The 20,238-nt window shown below is 43.9% G+C and overlaps 1 protein-coding gene across 1 annotated transcript in view; it reads left to right on the top strand.

Moving 5' to 3' along the window:
• The first annotated feature begins 8,624 nt into the window (after positions 1 to 8,624).
• Positions 8,625 to 20,238, top strand: part of LOC142563907 (uncharacterized) — a 33,314-nt gene continuing 21,700 nt past the window's right edge. The window contains exons 1-2 of the mRNA XM_075674608.1: positions 8,625 to 8,737; positions 16,775 to 16,837. Coding sequence (XP_075530723.1) covers positions 16,805 to 16,837 — 33 coding nt within the window. The 5' untranslated portion in view covers positions 8,625 to 8,737; positions 16,775 to 16,804. The remainder of the gene's footprint in view (positions 8,738 to 16,774; positions 16,838 to 20,238) is intronic.

Here is a 20,238-nt window from a genome sequence, read left to right on the forward strand (position 1 = left end):
AGTTGATATCCATGAATGTTTAGGTAGAAATCAATTAGCGAAGCCGTGTGGAAGGAGCCATCAAATAGTCGGCTGTGTATGTTGTGCAAGCCTATGTGAGCTTTCGTATAGTTCTTTTGCATGCAGCAATATAGCAGGGATGTTCATTATGTGCGGATTAGTAGCGATGTATTGTTCGAAATAAATTTTTCAAATTGAACTGGCATGCCGGTATGCTTGTCAAATAATGTTTTATTGAAGCAGTAACATATGTGCTGCACAAGTTTCTTTCAATGCGCACAATTTATTTTAATTCTTATTTTATTTTATTTTAACCTAATTTTTTTTAATTCTGCGCTAAGGGTAAGCTCAGATAATGTTTACGTTCATGCACTGCACTATTGGCAAACACAAAATCAGGTGCATGCGCGGTAGGAGACGTCGAAAGAGTGGTTGTACAAGGACTAAAACGATGTATACAGTTTGACGAAGAAAGAACAGCGATGAGTGTTGTGACTCAAATACAAATGTACTTGGGGATTTTTTTCCTCCTTTACCATAGTAGCCGAAAGTGATTCTTAAGAATAAACCAACAGTTGACCTACTGCCACGTACCCGACAGAGAACAAGCGGTTTATGATAATATAAATGTTTCAAGTAATCGTGGTTCTCGATCAATATCAAGCGCATTTCATTTAGGATATATCTGTGTTTAGAGGTACTCGTGAGGTGATGATACAAGTGAAAACTTGATGGCTGTTTAATTGCGGAGAATTGTCTTGCACTCACTGGCACTACGTGGCCAACATTTATTGCTAATCATTCTCCGGTACTGTAGCCTGGATCACGTGCTCATCAGGCGAGAAAGCGACGGCTCGCGGCAAGAGCTGGCGATGTAGGCAGAGAAGGCTAAGCGTTAAATGACACGTATTTTTGGAAAATTGCGCCGATCTTTGAAGTATTTATGCGTACACTCAGGGTGACAAAACGTGGGAGGAAATATGTGGCTCCGTAGTTGCTATAGCAAGCGTTATTGCAAAGATATGCTGGTACTACTCACTGTTTATTTTACTATGTAGAAATTCTAACATGCGAGAGAGAGAGAGGGCGTTTTATTTCAAGAAGAAATGTTAATGAGCATCCTTCCATCATTAAGCCAGGGGCGCTATAACGTAAAACTATTCGAAACTTTTCTATTCCAATTCTGCAATGAGCCCTACGTGATTGGTTAAAAACTTTTTTGGGCCACACCTACTTCGCCTGGCTGTCACGGGACGTCAAGAAAACCGCGATAGCTCCCTATCTGATATGACGTGTGCACGCTGATTAGGCTTGATTTGGCCGAACAAAAGCAAAATAGATATTTCTGATTCGACGGCTTTTCGCCATTAGCCCTTGGCTATTGGTCAAAAGCTTTCGGGCGGCACCCACTTCACCTGCCTGTCACGCGACGTCATAATACTACAAAAACTCCCCGCGTCAAAGTGACATTTATGCGTTAAAGAAGCATTTATATGCCGAACAAAACTGAGTTTTCTTCTGAATAGCCGCAAGCTGCCCCGTTCGGAAAGGAATATAAGATGGCTGCCGCCGAGCACCCAGGCACTGGCTACTCGCACCTGCCGGAAAGCATGTGTATATTTGCGTATAATAAAGCTTTTTGCGTGGCCGCGTAACGTTTTCGAGCAACTTCGGCACGTTTACGGCTTAGTTCTACAATTATTCTTTGCTGAGGATCCATTTTAGCACCATACTGAAGCTTCCGTTGCATGCCAATGCGATTTTCGACCAGCCACCGCAAGTTAAATAAGGGAAAGCGGACCAATCACAGACGACGGGACCACGCTCTTGGTCCGGTTATCGATTTTCAGTGTTTGGCCCCATCAAATCCCTCTCCCCTTGAGCGTGCTCCTCGCCTCTTGTCAGCCAATTAGATAAGACAAGCCACTCAGCGTAGGCAATGTTATTCGTTTTTCAAACAAACAAAAGCGACATCTTATGAACGAGGAGAGCGTATAATTGGTCTGTTCAGATAATCCTGTGGGTCATCGCCCATTGCTTGCGTCGGTGGTTACGCAAATTTGACGTCAGGAGAATGGAATAAAAACAGTTTGGAATAGTTTTACGTTATAGGGCCTCACGTTTATCTTACTGATGGTCTTCACCATGGTTTGTGTTCTTTTTGTTAAGGAGTCAACCAGTCATACTACCAGTGGCTCTCGGCAGTTAATTTTTAGGAAAGGCGCTCTGGCTGTACTTTATTGTGTTTCATCTTCGCCCATGTGAGCATTGCCAGGAAAACTATGAAATTCCTCACGGATGTGGTCTATCCGGTATGTCTTGCATGTAATATGTATCTGTCGAATGTATACCTTTCAGTTAACAGGCTTATGCACTAATATGAATCCACGTCAGAGCATTAGATATGCCCGAACTCGCCAATACTGAAGCGGACTAATTTTTTTGTCATGCGTTATGGTTATAAACGTTTCTGGTATTTCTCTAAAACCCACCGAAAGAAGTCATTTAGTGAAAACGAAACTACGCGTAGTAAAACAATTTTTGCATGAGCCGGAAATCCTATTCATGTCCAGCTGCTTCACTGTAGCAGCAGCACTTGTAAGAACACAGCGGCTCATTTGTAAGCGTCTCAACAGGACCTCAATTCCATACGCTATTGATATGCTTATGACAGAGTTTCGAATACTTTCGCATGCAAAAAAAAATGCACTCGATGAAAATTGCCGCAGGAATTATCCAAGATGACTGTTAATGTAGTGGAATAACTTATACAACCAGCGAAAATCAAATTAACACATTATCAACACATCCAAAGTACACTGCTGATGTGTACAGTGCTGCATTATGATCGCTGCGCAATTTATCGCCAGCATGTCTTGGTAGAGGCCGTGGCAGCATGACCAGGACGAGCCAAGGTGCTGGTGTATTGACGACGGAGATGATGACAGCGCAATGACGAAGGCACCGCCCCACAACTAGTTTGTGTGAGCATACGATCACTTTGCACCGGCACCTTATCTTTGCAGGGGAATTTACGTTCACCCACCACGAAAACGGCCTCAGAGATCCAAATATAGGTACCCGATTTAAAAGTGAAGAAATTTCGCGCTTGAAAAAATGGCTTTTCGACAAGAGTAGCGGACACCCAGAGTTGCTAGGTACAGGTAGTTATCGGAAGGTAATAAACATAAATGTTGGTCCCCAACATACGAGGCCTACAATAATGAAGCCAGCGAAACATACGAGAATCTACTTCTACTTTTGTTTAGGTTTAGGAATGATAAGCTCAATGGAAATGAATGCGGACGGAAAGACATCTTTCAGCTGGTGGGAGCCGAACCCACGTCCTTCACATTACGCGTGCGTTGTTATAACCAATTGTGCTTCGGCGGCGGTTGTTTCCAGAAAAGTTATGTATATGTGTGACAAAACTTTGCGGACGCTTAAGCTTCGTCTTGAGGAGTGGAACGTGATAGCTTTCTGATTCCTCTGAGTGTTTCTCAAGCTTCCCAGCAACTACAGCTTACGTAACCGTAATCTTTACCGGGAAACGCTGGCGGTGAACACTATGCACGCAGGCGAGCTCTGTGGTTCTTTTTTTTGGTGGTGCGCAAGGAACAGAGGGGGCCGCGCCACTTCTACAAAAACAGACCTCAACCGGCAGCTGAAAATCGCTCTCGCGTTAAAAGGCGTTTCTGTTTTAGTTTCCGCGTAACAGAATTGTAATTTCTGGTATATTGAAATTACAATCCGATGCTATCATGTCTGTAGGTTGTGTAAAAGTGTTATTTTACGATTTTTCTACGTATTATATTTTGAGAAATTCAATTAGTAAAGTAATTTCCTTGCGCTACATGGAGGTCCTGTGTGGCTGGGTATGCGGGGTTGGAAATTATTTTCGTCGAAGCGACGTCCGCCGTTGGTCGGCGGGTGCGGGACGCCGGACACGTTTGTCATGTCGTACAGCCACCATTACGGGTTACTAGGTCCTTGCAATCCCTTCTTGGTGCCTTCTTCTGGTCAGGCCGTACAGAACTAGTCTGTCGCGCGGCGCTTGGGCAACCACGCTCTCGCGGTGGGTTCGCCTTCCCATCCGTGTCTGTCCGCTGCCGACTGCTTGCTCTGCGATTTCTGCTCCGTCTGTTACAGCATGATCAGTGTCCAGCGCGTGAACTCGCTTGCTATTTCCTTGGCACGAAAATTCGCTACATGTTACCGGGCGTACACATAAATCGCGGCCCACAAGTGTTAAACGCACCTACATTTTACTGTACGGCCGTGGCATTATATCGCCACATACAACAGGTATGTCCTGATGTAGACGTTCTCCAAAACCGCGTAGTAGATACTATGTCAGCCTTACTGCTTCCTCTAGTTCCCCCAGCGCGCCTCGCACGTTCCAATAGTGTGTCGTGGGATGCGATAACGGCGTCATTTTTGCCTGGCCACCTACGCGACTTCATGTGGCGTCTAGGGTGGCAAGTGCTTCCAACTCGGGACAGGCTTGAGCGGTGGGGCGTTGTCCCATCTTCGCAGTGTCCCAATTGCCCCCTTCAAGAATCCAATAAACATGTACTGCTGCAATGCGTCGTTGCCAGGATATTTTGGAGGGCCGTGCATACTGGATTTCGTGGCCTTGGAGTTAACCGCTTTATTACATCTGGTCGCTGCTCACGTGGCCGCTTTGCGCGACTTTTAATTGCTGCGGGGGCCTTCTGTCTATGGCGTAACCGGTGCGAGGCAGTTGCCATGGGACGTCGTCACCGCGCTCTGTTTCCACTTATGGGGAGGCTCTACTCTGAGCTACTGTCGTTTCTGTCGGAGGAGTTGTTCTTCCTTGGAGAAGAAGAGTTCCTTCGACAGTGGTCATGTCGTTTCCTGTCGGTGGCTGATGGACGCGTATGGCTCAATTTTCGTCCAGCCTGGTTCTTGTAGCCAGACCATCAGAATTATTCATTTAATGCACATAGAATGCAGGTGCCCGTGATTGCTGTGTGTGTGTCCTCTCGTATACATGATCATTTTTGTATATACACATCTCGTGCACATCACTTCAAAATTGTGTAAAGTGTTCTATCACATCATCATTGTATATAACCATTGTGTACGCTGTATATATTGAAAACCATTTTGTACATGTGGCATTTAGTTTATGTGTAACTGTGCCTTTCCGTGGGTATACGTGTTTATACGTTGGTGCGTGAGGACTCGGACACTACTTACGTCGACAACGCGCTTTGTTTCGTTTCTTACATGTTATCGTCCGGGTGGAATCGTGCCGTGATTATGACTCAGTGTTCGTATCGTCTCTTGTCGAAATAAACTTTTTCTAAAAACAGACGCCGGATTTTCGGCGGCACGGGGCCGTTAACGATACCGCGGTAATATGACTCTGAGCCAAATAAATGGATGAGAAAAAAAAACACGACAGTGGATGAAAAAAACGTTGCCGATGTCGGTAGCTGTACGAACAACCTCTGCATTAAAATGATATAGGTTCATTACATCATCATTACGACCTCCGCGCTGCCGGTAACCGATGCGAAATTTCTATACTTTCGCATATATACACTGCGCACCATTTTAGTATGCGAGTATACTCTTTTAGTATACTCATTTTAATATGCAAGAACAGATCGCACTGTGATCAAAGTTCTTCCGCAGCGTTACTAATTTCATTCACAATGCATGCTTGCCATGCAGAAAAGGATGAATACAAAGGAGACATTGACGTTCCTTTTTGCGCTAAAACATTCATTCAGAACGCAAACCAACTCGGCCAGCTTGCTGTATCGCGCCTTGATTTTAATTTATGGGGAACAATCAGCATTAGAATTTTGTCACTGTTTTCGATAACCTCTACACACTTTTCTCTGCAGTGAAATTCATATGCTCAGACAGAGAAGAACGTTTATGGGCACTTTTAGGCGATTCTCCAGCATCATTACTCTCCCTTAACCACATCAGCCTCCGAAGTGGTCATAGGAGCTCAATTTTGAGTGCTTTTTTTATCGCTGTGAATTTCTTCCTGTCAGTGTTTTACTTTTCATTGAATATTGGCCCGAACATATCCGTAGATAATTATGACCGTTATTACCTGCTTTAATATAAATACGATCAATTAAATAAAGAACAGCGCGGACCACGCTATTCTCCACTTGTAGTAGCACCAGCCAAGCATCGAACTTTTCCGCACGTAAAAGTTAGGATGATCGTTTAGTATTCTAGCAAAGAATAAATATTATTCCTGGCATAGTGACGACTATTTCTGGGACGCACATCGATTGTCAGCCTGTACGACACCCTGTCCAAATTAACTCGAAAATCACGGTGTGCAGCTCTACGCTGCGTGACCGACGACAGCTCATGGGGCGGGGGTGAGGTGTAACACAGGCTGCTTGGATTTTCGGCTAAGGCTACACCTGTGGCACGTCGGATCGACAGTACCTGGATGACTGCGGAATGTGAAAATCATAAATTACGCTTTATTTTAGATATCCCCATACCTCTTTCGGGATCAATCGGGGGAACCAACTTATCGAAGGAATATTTTGCTTATTTCTTTAGCAAATTCAGCTCCTAAGCCAAGCCGCATGCTAAAGCATTACAGATGTTCAGAACACATGATATTACTCTCCTGCTCCTCAGCAGTTATGTGGATCATGTTAGCCCTCATTTAGGTACCTTGAGTTTTATTTTGTTTTGCGAAAAATGCTCAAAAATATATGCCCACTTTCAATCAATCAATCAATCAATCAATCAATCAATCAATCAATCAATCAATCAATCAATCAATCAATCAATCAATCAATCAATCAATCAATCAATCAATCAATCAATTAATCAATCAATCAATCAATCAATCAATCAATCTTTATTATTACATAAAGATACATTGCAGATAGATGTATAGAGAAGGAGGTTCCATAGTAAAAACTAAATTGGAACATCCTGCTAATGGTTAACATAAAATTATCACTAGGAAGAAATAGCAGCTGAATCGGTACAATTACAGAAATGATAAATAATGAAATACAGATATATGGTAATGAAGGTAATAATATACCAGAATCTATCGGAAGTAAGAAACATTGTAAATCTTGATAAAACTAACATAGAAGAGGAGGAACAAAAAAAAAATTTAGAAGAGCCTAAGTAACATACAACCATAGACGCAAATGTGTGTTTGTATTGTGGGATTGGGGCCACGAAAAGCATTGTTTCACTGTTCGTCTTATTCCTGATGTTCTTGCTGGTATAAAAACAAACAGAAATCAATTTAGCTTGTAAGGTTGGCAGCTCGAAGCACCAACCAAGTTGTCTAACCAGCATTTTTTCGGGTTGAATTAGTGTGCTGGTTTATGCTTTTTTTCTCAGTTCATGTTCAATTACGGTAGCGAAAGTTATATCTTGAGAAAATAACGTTAACCACAAGAATGCTGTTTTAGGAGCCTATAATAATACTAAAACGTGTAGTTTAAACATATCTTGACACGTGTACTTGTCTTTATCGGGCGACACGTTTCACCGCCTAACAAATGTTATCGCTCAGCGCAGAACGCGCCTAAATATATCGGAAATTTCTAGAATGTTATCGATGCTTCTATCCGCTGTCTGTTGTCGCCAAACTTGTGTAATCTGATTGCATGTATGCGTGACGCGAATGGCGTAGAACTTTGTGGAAAGCATGCGGGTCCCAGCGATTACTCTGGAACATTCGACGACTGATCTTTAAAAGCCGACGCGCTTGAGCCGCTGATCAAATTTTCGACGATCGCCGACCGTGTTCGCCGCTATCGTTCTGCTATAAGTGTAGCATGTTTTTGAGGCCACAGGTTCGCCCAATAAAAGTTAGTTTTGTCTTTCACAGTTTTGCTAATGTGTTCTTCAACGTCACCACCACGTGACAATATAAGCACTAAAATTTGTGGTATAGGCAAATACGGCCTTATATATTGAATATTACTCGAGTAGATGTTACACTGGATTGCGTTTTTTTTTTCAAAATACGTAGGTCGGTGAGCCACGTTACTTAACTACGTGTTTTTTACAGCATTGCTGCATTGGGGCGGTCTAGAGAACTGACGGAAGCCTTGGCTAAAGAGCACCCTCTCAAGGTTTTCAGGCTAAATATGTGCCTTCTTTCGCACGATATCAGTTTATACGCGTAAAACGAGCGCTATTTGTGCGTGTAATTATCATCATCGTTATTTACTCGCCGTCATCCCTTTTCTTACCTGCTTCATAAGAAAAAGAGCACTGTACCAGAGACCCACTATGAACACACTTCCGAGCTATAAGTAATATAAAGCTTTGTTGCCAAAGTTTCACAAATGAGCCTTTTCAGAATTATCAATTTTGAACATTTCTAAAACTTATGAACCTAATACCACAGCTTGCGATGAGTACAGGAGTTGACATGACTTAGGTACTATTGTGGTTCTTTGTATGCCAATTACGGGCAAGCGCTGATGACTTCACCGGTATGGTGATTTGAAACATCGAGTAGATGTCACTCAAATGAACATGTAGAAAGGGGTAGCGGAGTATGGGGATGATTCAGTGGTGATTATACAAATAACATGTATTCTTTTCTGGAATTTTTTCCGGGGTTACAGGTCAGTACCCACCAATTGGCAGTGGCATCACGGTCACTGTAAGGGTCTTGTATGATGCAAATGTCCTACCAATTGAGAAAGGTACAGTTGACGTACGTTTCAAGGAACTATTTAAAAAGGTAAGTACGTTCGTTTAGTGCGACCTCATTGACAAACCGGAAATTTTTGCTTCTCTGAGAATGGCGAGTTTCTGAACAAGGGACTGTATTCACGTTGATCGCATCGTAAAACAATCACCTTAAGTTTTTTAAATTCTTATAAGTTATTTTATTGGTGCCAGTGCACCGTACGGCGCAGACTAAATAAATAAGGGGTTTCTCAAGCATAATATCACAGATCACTTTGGGGTACCTTTATAAGTATTTCGCATGCGGTAGCAGGGATACGCATTCTCGTGAGTCGCGTGAACACAGGCGTGTTGACGAACTTGAGCCACACTCCACATCTCGGGGCTCCCTTTACGCTCCCTGCGGTGACTTTTTGTAGCCCTAGCAGTCATGCGCGTAAGGAAAGACGGTTGTTGCCTCTCAGATCTCGACCATCCCTTCCCCGTATCCTTCTTGCGTCCCGCACTACAGAGCAGTGGGAAGGCGCCCTTCGCGACGTCACCTCCGAGGTCTACGGGGCCATGCTGGTCTGATGGCCCGTGCCCGTCGACCCATCCAACGGGCGCGGGCAATCACCGGAGACGCCGTAGGAGCCCCGGACTAGGGGCCGTTTCGCAATTTCCAATTACCAGTAAATAAAAATGTTTTCATCTTCATCCCAGTTTTCAGTGCGCGCCTTTAGGTATTTTTACTTTTCTTTTGCGTTTTCATTGACACTTGAATAACATTTCAACCGTCAGTTCGCCGTCACCGTCACGCTGGCACGGAATCCAGCGCATGCGCTGCTGCGCTTGATGGTTAGACCTACAGAGACGCGAGGGAGATGCACTGCGCTGTATGCGTCTTTCTTATTCTTGGTCCCTATCGTATACTGCGCTGCTCCGTGTCTTCACTCCAAACCGACCAGCCCGGCAACGTGCCCTAGCAAACTTCCTATCGTGTTCTGGCATCGTCCATCGTGCGAAACAGAGTGTTCTTTTTGCTTTTGAAGTGGATGTGGCATTTGTTTTTTGCCACGCGAGAATGTGGGACCACGGCAAGAAGGCTATGTGGAGCATCCAAATGTGGCCACCCGGCCAGCAGATTAAGCACCTGCTCCATGCAAGAACCGTAGGTTCGCACATGTCTATTTGCTGCCAAATGCGCTTGACAGTGATCGCAGAAGCCATGGTGTAATGTCAGGAGATGCGGCTTTTTGGACCTTGTCCCAGTGCACGCCGTCTGTAGCCCCGTTACTGTCCGAAACATTGGAGCCATCTTTCAGAGTCTCATTGGTAAAGACCTTAGTGTAGTTTTGTTTCGGGTTTTTTTATGATCAAGAGCGCACAAGCTATATGGTAGTGTTCGATAGCATTTCGGCTCAGGGAATGCTATAAATTGGTTACAGCACAGTTGTAGATAGTTCTAAGCATGCATCTTTGTGTATGTTAGCGTAATTGTTAACCTGTTAGTCGTCACTGTTGGGGATAGAACTGATGATCTTGGCGGAACGGCTGTAGTAGCGATACATCTTACTTGTTATTAATAACACTTAAGGTGGTTATCAACATACCTGAGCCGCTACATTATTTTTCGAGGTATAGCTAACTGAAGTCTGATGTAAAATGTCGCTTTCTCAAATTCATTTCAGTCAGTTAAGTCATAAGGTAAGCATGGTTTCTGTTTGTTAACACGGGCCGACCATTACTGGGCGTCGAAATGCAAAATTCAGGGCTTTTTTGGGGCAAACATATTGCAAATAATCAGAGCACATGCCTCAAGAAATAGTCAGTTGTCCTTCATGAAAAAAAGCAGCAATGCCAAGTCCTCGACAAATGATAACAGACCTTAGGACTTACAGGCTTATATTATGTTGCGTCCACATTATTGTACAGGTCATGTTGTGTATCTTTTTCTGTATCTTTCGTGCTTCGTGCCCTGTTCGCCTTGTTTACGTATATAAAAGTGCGTTGTACCCATCACTGGCACAATATTTGAACCTTTGTTCCCACAGTATAGTTATTATGTCCTGGCTGTTAATGGCGACTATGAATGAAAACACACCGTGTTGAGTACATTATCTTGCGTTTTGTCAGGGCTGTGGTGCTGCTTAACTACTTACTTCGAGTATTTGAATGATATTATTTTACTATATGCGCCGGAAAGATAACCAGTGTAAATATTAAGAATGAGCCGTTTTGGCCTGCAGAAAGGGAGCGTTTTTGATATTTTCCCAAATCTTACTAAGTTCGCACTGGAGAAAATGAAATGTTGCAGGGGACAGTGCTTAACAAGCCGCAGTAAAAAAGAACAGTTATGGCATTCTAGAATATTAAGAATGCATATGGTTTTGCAAAATAGTTGTTGAGGTTGTATTAGATCTTAGGTTAAGGTCAAAGAAATAGCAAATGCTTTCAACCTAGAATTCTGAAGCCCTGAGGTATAGGTACTTTTTCAAATATACAGAAATTGCAAGGTTTGCGGTATTTGTATGGATATCAAAGATGGAATGCTAAAGCAGACGAAAACCAGTTCATGTGTTTAAGATGGCGTGCAAGGCTTGATTCATATAAATTTCTTTGGCCAGTTGCCAACCATTCTTGCTTTTTAAGAGTTGAAAGACATTTCTAAGTAGAGTTCAAGCTAAGAGAAACCTTCTAAAGCTTTAACCATTTCAGTCACGCTGTCTGCTATGGAGACGCGACTTCCTTCGTAGCCTTTTTTTATCAAAAAGCGAAGGAGTCACAATGCGCACTGATGCGGCCAATATTCGAGACATAAATTAACGTAATAAACGCCAAATGATATAAAACGGCGAAACACCATTGAAGTGATAGATGTTTGAAGACGGAGGATTCCACGTTTTGCATAAGTTCTGGATTGTCGCTGTTCAATTTTCTTTTGTAAAGCAGCCCAAGTCATTGAGAACAGTTAAATACTCCTGTTTTATCTAAACAAAGAGCTACCTTTTGTAAAAATACAATTCCTAAATACTCTGGGTTCTGTTACTCAATAGTTTTTGCGCTGTTTGATCTGCGTATCCACATGGAGACGCAGTGACTGACTCACTCTTTCTTTAACACGCCTGCGACCCGTAGGCCCCGCGTGAAAATCTAAAACTACAGATACTTTCAGGGCTTGTTACGCCATTTCATTTACTATCGAAGAATTAAATTTTGTTTTTTAGTATTCCGTTTGATTTTGAGTGGCGGCAATTTTTCTGTGTGGTACAAAGATCGCAGTTCGCACTGCTTGATCGTGAAGATTGCAGACGCTCATGTTTCCCGACCTTCAAGCGCATGACGTCGGCCTGGCACTTGTGTCACGTCCTCGAGTCGTTGTCCGTATACCAGTGACTCTTAGTTTGGTGCCAGAAGAATAACATATCGTTCCGACGAAACCGGCTCGCAGAAGCAACAGGGACTGTTGTTTTTTTTATTTGAGAATTTTGTGTGTGCTGCAATTTAGCATTGTTTCCTTTAACGTAATTCCTGAATAGCTTATTTTAAGTGACTGTCCTTGCTCTAAACGTGATGCTATTGTGTGAGGTACGATGCGAAAGACCACTGGCATCAGCAAGTCCAGTCTCCTTTTCGATGGCACTGCAAGTACGAGAAATGTGTGGTGGAAACCAAGGACACTACGTGAAATGCCATGTTTTCCTCTGCATCGCAGTTGAGAAGGGGTGTTTCTAGCGATATCGAAACCTGTGAACCCGTCGATACTCCACTCGTACAATCCTGAATAAATAATTTCTCTCTTTTCGGCAAACTACCAAAGCGTATTTGCGAAAAAGAAAAGCTAGTATTGAGTCACGACATCTGTATATGAGGACGCGACCGAATTTGCACAATATTAATCCCTGAGAGGTCAATTTTTTTCTTCGCAGTATGGGCACCTGAAACGTCCTGCAAATTTTAAATTTCTTCCTGCAGGATATTATAATTCGTGGCTGAAGGGGCTAGAGTACTTAATTACTACACGAGCAGCACTATTCGCATGTATATGATCAAAGTTAGTGCTTGTTTCCTTTTGCTGCAGGCCCGATTCTCAAGCGAGTTCTGGAGCTGGGTTCCTACAGAAAAAGCTTTCAAAAACTTTCGGACATTTTTTTTTGTGGTACCTTTTTACCGCAGTACCTATGCTAGGGGCTAAGACATATTGCTTTAAAAATACTAATGAATTTGCTATCAGGTGTCAGGTATTTTTTTCAAGTTGCCTACCAGAACATTAGAACTTATACTGTACATGGAAAAGTGTTTATTTGCTTGTACGTCAAAGCACCGTTCTATATGTCTTAAGCTAGCGACCAGCTAGGAGGTCTTTCTAGAGGGATCAGAAGGCGCGTTTTTTGGAAAACAGTTCAATGAGTGCCATAAAAATATTTCATGCGAGAAGCTTTTAAATAAAATGTTTACCAGTAAACAAGAAGGAATATGTACTCTAAGGTTAATGTTATGTTGGTGGTGTAATACCGCACATGTCTAAAACACATAGTAGATCAGCACGCCAATGGTATATTTTTATTGGTCGGGATTACTTTATGGAACTGACTATTAGTGTCATTGAGAATACTTTTAACAGTGCTGTGTTTTAATTGTATTCATTTTTGTAATCACTGACGTGCCACAAATCCGGTAGTAAATTCAATATAACCTTAAACCTTATAATTATGCGTCCGCATGTTGATCTTGGCAGTCTAGTTTCAATTTCCGCCACCCGGATGTATTTTCCTTTACAGCGAACTTGTGGCACTGAATCAAATTGATAAAAATGTTTTAGTATGGGTGTTTTTACGGCATCCTTGGGTAACTAGATTATTCACGAAGCGTAAATATTCAAAGCAGTGTGGTGGTATATCATGGAAGATGTGTAGGAGAATTGTGAAGTGTATTGGTTAGGCGCTGAATAGAAATTAGTAATAGGTTGAAAGGAATGGAATATGTGTTGGGCTGGTTAGGAGGCGTTATTGAAAACGTTTACAGTGTTTAGCTGTTATTCTTGAAGAATCAAGGGCGGTACAATTATTTGCAGAAGTTAGGGCGACGTTATGCGTGACGCGCCCTGAAAGCTTGGTCTGAAGGTCAGAAACAGTATTTGTCAGAAACTATTTATTCAGAAATTCCAGAGCTCTACACACGTATATAAGAACCGCGAAAGAAGTTTGCCCAGTGTCCGGAAAGAACTCGACGTACCTTTAGGGAGTTGGTTCATATATTCTCTTAACACCCGAGGCGTTGCCTGGGTGTCAAAATTGAGCAAAGGCTGTTGCAAATTAGAAAACAGAAAAACCATACATTATAACAAACATCAAACAGTGCAGAGGCGAAATGTCAACTTGAGTTCATTAAAAGGGTAACCGAACTCAAGCAGAAACACGGAGCATGCTACAAAATCTATGGGCTTATACTGTTTGGCCTGAACGCCGTCGCGTTTCATAGAAAATACGAATTAAAAGGACAGATTTGTTCTCAACAAAAACTTTATCAGAAAAAACGTTCATCGAGTGTAAGCCTCTTCAGTGAAAGATCCGCACGAGGAAGCGAGGGCAACCACGTTCGAAGACGCTTAACGATAGCTGAGTCATGCAGCTGTTCGGTTGTCAACCGATACCCGCTTCTTCTCACAGGGGAAGAGACGCCACAGACCCGTTACTCTGAGTGGAGGCCTCTGGGAGCCTGGGTCCAGCCATCCGTCAAGCCGCGTCTCCCCACTCCAGCCATCTACCAGTACGATGTCGTTGTCGGGAGACGACCGGACAAGGCTGTTTGAAGTGCAGCAAATATATCTACTAAGTATGGCACATCAACGTTGTTAGACGAAATCACTTGCTCCTGACTGCCTGGTCTTACAGTTTCATGGCGAGGCGTGTGCCATAGCTTGGGCGTCGAGCGAATGCGTGGGCATACAGGGCGCGGAATTAGGTTTTTGGATTGATCAACAGTGCATTCGGGATCAAGCGGATTCGACCTGTGGGGTCTACACTTGCCGACGGCCTGGCGTACTCCTGTAACAGGCTGCGGTTTACAATGCAATGAGCGCACTGCAGAAGCCGCACGACGAGGCAAGGATAAGTGGAGTGCAGGGCGACTGAACGTGAAGCCGCATTCCTTCCAATCGATCACAGCGGGCCTGCTGGAGAAGCTCGAAACGTGAGCCTCTGATCACTTCCCGACGGAACGGCGTTGGTTGCGCGCATCGTCACGTGCACAATTGGAGACCTGCTTCCTTCGATCAACCCTTCCATTGATTTGCCTTGCTTGCTTCGCTTTACTGGTGCTATCTCGAAATACACTCATGGACATCAATCATCGCCTATAACTCGTGAACGTTTTATTCGCAGGCGACATCCGCTTGTTTTGTTACCGCTAGCCAACTTAGTGAACTCTAAGTTTGTTCTTAAACTTCTCAGTGTGTCTAGTGGTATAACGATTATAGCGTTTCTTTTCTGAGGCTTTTCGTAGTCTATGTTCATGAGGGAGTGTTTCTTTTCTACTGCTGAAGTTTTCCTTGCCTGTGGTTTGCAGCTAGCGTTCTATTCATTGGAAGTACTGAGGCGCAACGCGTCGGATGCGTTTTCTTTCAGTCTGTAAAGAACTTTAACATCATAGTGTCTGAAAACATGCACCTTCACGCATTTGAGGGCGTCAGTAATTCAAGCCTTTGCAAAAAACACATCTTAAGCAAACTTTCCAATGGGTCAGCATGCATTACCAGCTGTTTTTCCCTGTCTCTCCTCATAGAACAAGTTTCTAGCTTAGTTGGTTCATTACTCCAAGGATTAACACAAGTGCAAACAAGGGACTGGACATTGAAACAGGTGTTAACACACGTCCTATGTCTGCGGTACTCTCCCGGTCAAGTCTTGCGCTGCTGTTCATGCATATAATAAATATATATTTTACGCGTTTTTACTGTGAGGTTCTCATGATGTCGCAGGAAATGAGTTCAGAACCGAAGGAATTGCTGAATTCTGCTGGCCGAAGGCGAATTACGCAAAGCAATGACACCGCTCGTGAAGTCTTTATTATATATATATATATATAGATTGTATTTTTGGCACGTAAATATGTTTCAGAGAATTCATCAAGGCAAAGAATATGTTCTTCCGAAGAAAAGTGCCTTTTACGCAGAGGAGTTCAAGTTTAAAAAGATTTCTGTGCTGAGAGGCGGGAAGGGGACTTGCAAATGATGATGGGGATGTTCTTGTTTCTGCTATCTGCTAAAGGTCCAGCGAACTCAGGGGGATATTAGTCAGAATAATTATTTGTTGTATTTGTAAAATTGCACACTTAGTTCCACCTGCGTGGCAAGTCCAGTTGTGATGTATTAGATAGATAGAAAAAGTAGCCCACTTCTTTCATAACGTGCCTGCATGGGGTCAATATTAGCAAAGGTGTGCACTCCTGGAAGACTTTCTATTTAGTAGGCCCAAGGAGCTGTGTAACGCCTCACGAAGAGTAGCATAGCTGCGACATTGGCTGGAAAAATTATGCTGTGAATTGGAAAGGACGCATCCAGATTTCAACAAAAATGAATATAATTTTCATGGTGCGTGGTGGAAGCCAATGTTATGTTATTGAAGAAGTCACCGGCACATAATTTGATTGACCCTATTTCGCCACAAAGCGACGCAACAACACGTTTTATCGCTGAACTGAAGCGCCTTCAGCGGCCGAAGGGTATCTGCGATGAACATATTTTCATGTAAGGCTCTGCTGTTTCTCTTTTGATGGGACGCTCGTATTTTTTTGGTGGCCTTGCACGCACTCGAGACGGCCTACGCATTTAAGACCAGCCACGACAGATGGCATAACGAAGGTCGCAATAATGCGGCGATACGTTTGTAGAACCTGTGTTAAGAAATTGCCTCGCTATAAATTTTCTGAAAGGTCTTGATAATTCGAAGTACAGATTTCGTATACCAAGAATTGACAAGGGTGTTTTGTTGCCTCCTTCATGCCGTTGCTCATCATCGTCCTTACTACTTGTGATGTAACACTGAATGTATTTTGTAAGCCTATTACAAATAAAGCGCAATCATTCCTAATGAATTTTTTCTTCCTGTAGGTAGAGGATAAATTTCACGAAGCAAAGGTGATGATAAATATTACTGTGGGTAAAGTGAAAAAGGTAAGACATAACTTTCTAATATAGTAAAGATCCTAGTGTTCTGCAAGAAGCTACGTAATATTGTGATGTGGTAGACACCTTTGAATAAACTATAACATTACCAGTGACATGCGGCATATCTCACGTCATAATATTATAAAGATATGGCTAACTTTCATATGTTCTATGAGCGGGGTTGGTCGATGCACTGGAAATGGTTGCCAATTCGGTGATATGGAAAAAAAGTAACAAGTAGAATCTTGTGTATACACATTATACGCTACAAGAAGCAGTAGGAAGCATGCACTAAACAAGTCAATGTTGGAATATATTGCGCACATATGTGTCTGTGATGAGATCACCTGTCTATGTATACAAAGTATGGGTTTAAGTGAACGATATTAACTGGACTACCCCACAAGTGAAACAATCAATATCCAAGAAGATTATACCTAGCAGGAAGGAGAGCGACTTCGCCGTGAGGGAGTAAAGAGAAGGTGAATGCTCGTTAACAGAAAAAAAGCATGCTTTGGGCCAACTGCCTGGCACTGATTTGCTTTGCAAACGTAATGAGCTCCTTACTACTAAATGCTGCAGTTATTCATCATGTTCTGTGCGGCTATATGACGAAAATTGATCAACAGAACAAGAAACGTTCAAGCTGCGGAGTATTCGCGAAACAAGGATTCCTTTCTAGAGAGAGAGAGAGAGAGAAAGCAAGGACAGGAAAGGCAGGAAGGTCAACCAGAAGAGCACACGGTTTGCTACCCTACACTGGGTTGGGGGAAATGGTTATAAAAAGAGGAAAAAGGTGGAGAGTAAGCACTGAGTGCGTGTGGGAGGGACACTATACACTAAAACGGTCTGTTAAGCCGGTACACTTTAAGTATTGTACTAGTGTACGAATCGCTTTTCGTGCCAATGACGGGTGTGGCCACGGTCCGAGTATCTTTGACTCGCTGAACGGTCTCGAGTCCAGTCGGTGTAAAGTAGCCCGCAGAGAGAGGGGTTGTACATCGTAACGAGGGCAGGTACACAAGAGGTGCTCGATGGTTTACTCGCACCCACAGGAGTTGCACATCAGGCTCTCGGCCATCGGCCATTCCCAAACGATAGGAGTATGCGTTCGTTAACGCCACTCCCAGCCACAAGCGGCAGAGCAAGGTCGTTTCGCCGCGGGAAAGGCTAGCTGGCACGTGTAGCCGTAGCGTGGGGTCCAGCTCATGTAATCGGCAATTGAAGTCGCTTGAATTCCAGAGATGTTGTGACTTTTTGCGTGCAAGTAGGCGAAGTTCTCTGGCCGCGTCCGAGCTCACCAAAGGTGTTGCAAGCGTCTGGGTATCTTCGTGGGTGGACTGGGCAACCTTGTCAGCTAGGTTGTGCCTACGATGCCACAGTGAGAAGGAATCCATTGAAATATAATGTTGTGCCCTCGTTCCAGAGCACGGTGGTGCACTTCCCTGAAGTCACATATCATCTGCTCGTAAGTTCTTTGATGTAATGCAGACTTGATACTGTGAATAGCTGCCTTAGAATCACAATATACGACCAATTTCTCTGTTGGCTCTTCGGTGACGTACGTTAATAGCGGCATGGAGAGCTGCAAATTCTGTCGACGTAGATGTTGCCATCATTGACAATTTGAATCTAACTGTATTCAGCTTAGTTCGAACGACGAATGCGGCGGTGGAGCTGATAGGTGAGGTCGAACTATCGGTATATATATGTATGTAGTTATGATACGTCTGGTGCCGCAATAGGAGCGTAAGTTTATTCAGAGCCGGTGATGGATGATTGGACCTTTCTGTAATTCCAGGAATAACAAAATTCACTTGAGGCTGTCGCAGGCCCCACAGAGGAGATGAAGGCTTCGCCGCACGCATAAGATATGACGGTATGCACTTTTGATAAGGTCGCTTGAGGTGTCTCGGCTGGTAGGGAGGCCAAATGATGGTCGGGGATTCTTGACAGATGGCGACTGTGCGCTCTGAGAGAGTCGACAGCTACATGTGTCTCGATCATATGGTCTCCCCCGATGGCAATCTTCGCTGCTCTTGAGGTGCACCGAGGCAGCCCTAAACACGTGCGTAGTGCTTGACCTTGTTTGCTCTCCAAAGCGCGAAAGTTCGTCTTGCATGCATTTGACAACACTGATAGACTGTAACGTGGGAGTCCGAGAAACAGTAGCCTGTACAGCTACATCATTGAATGGACAGTTGTACTCAGTTTTTCCCGCACAGAAACTTGAACACCTGAGCAATGGCAATTAACTTCTTCAGATAGACGCAGTGAGGGCTCCACAAGGGATTGCGGTCAACGATGACACCCAAAAAGCAATGCGTCTTAACACAGGATACAGCTTGACCATTGATTGAAACAGGATACAATGACATTTGTTTGCGCGTAAAGCCAACCAACGTGCAATTTTCAGTAGACACACTGAGGCCTTGTTCTCGGAGATAAGAAGCCGTCATGGTTGCCGCCCGCTGAAGCCTGGCTCGTACCTGAGGGCGAGTCACCGCAGAGGCCGAGATGCAAATGCCGTCGGCGTATATTGAGACATGAAGTGTCCTTGGTAAGTGCTCCGCTAGTCCTACAGGACGAGGTTGAACAAAATATGGCTCAACACTCCACCCTGCGGCACACCATGGCAGATGTAACGTTCTGAAGTTGGGTTGTCTTCGGTCTGTAAGAAAAAAACACCTCTCAGTCCTGAATCGATCGATACATCCGGCCACCAACTCGTACAGCCTCAAGTGAGTTCAGTATGGCTTCATGGGTGACGTTGTCGTATGCTCCTTTTATATCTAGAAGAAGTACCACCGCTGGGCGCTTGAGGCTTCTTTGATTATGCACCCAGGTTACGATGTCACTGACGTTGTCGATGGACGAGCGGCCTCGACGAAAGCCCGTCATGGCATCCGGATAGACGTTGTATGGCTCTAAGTACCATTCCAAGCGAGCAAGTATCATTCTTTCCATCACTTTGCCGACGCAGCTCGAAAGCGCACTCGGACGAAATGATGAGAGCTCAAGCGGAGACTTTCCATGTTTCAGAATGGGAATCAAGCGGATCGATTTCCATTGTTTAAGAATGGCACCGTTCTGCCAAGACTCATTGTGGTAGTTGAGGAGCTCATCGCATGCGTGATCTCCAATGTGGCATAGGGCAGCATACGTGATGCCATCAGGCTCTGGTGACGAAGGATGCCTGCAGGTCGCCAACGCAGAATCGAATTCTAGTGAAAATAACACGTTCATTTCTGGTACACGTGTCTCAGGGACGCCATTCAGTGCTGTGTTAGTAATGATGGCCACGGACCCAGCAACCCGTGCACAGAACCCTTCAGCCACTCGAAGTTCCGAGCGGAGTTGGTAGAGGGCCGGAGCAGCAAAGGCCTTCATTTGATGAGGAGATGAGC

This window comes from Dermacentor variabilis, chromosome 11, assembly GCF_050947875.1.
Source record: "Dermacentor variabilis isolate Ectoservices chromosome 11, ASM5094787v1, whole genome shotgun sequence".
Taxonomy (NCBI): domain Eukaryota; kingdom Metazoa; phylum Arthropoda; class Arachnida; order Ixodida; family Ixodidae; genus Dermacentor; species Dermacentor variabilis.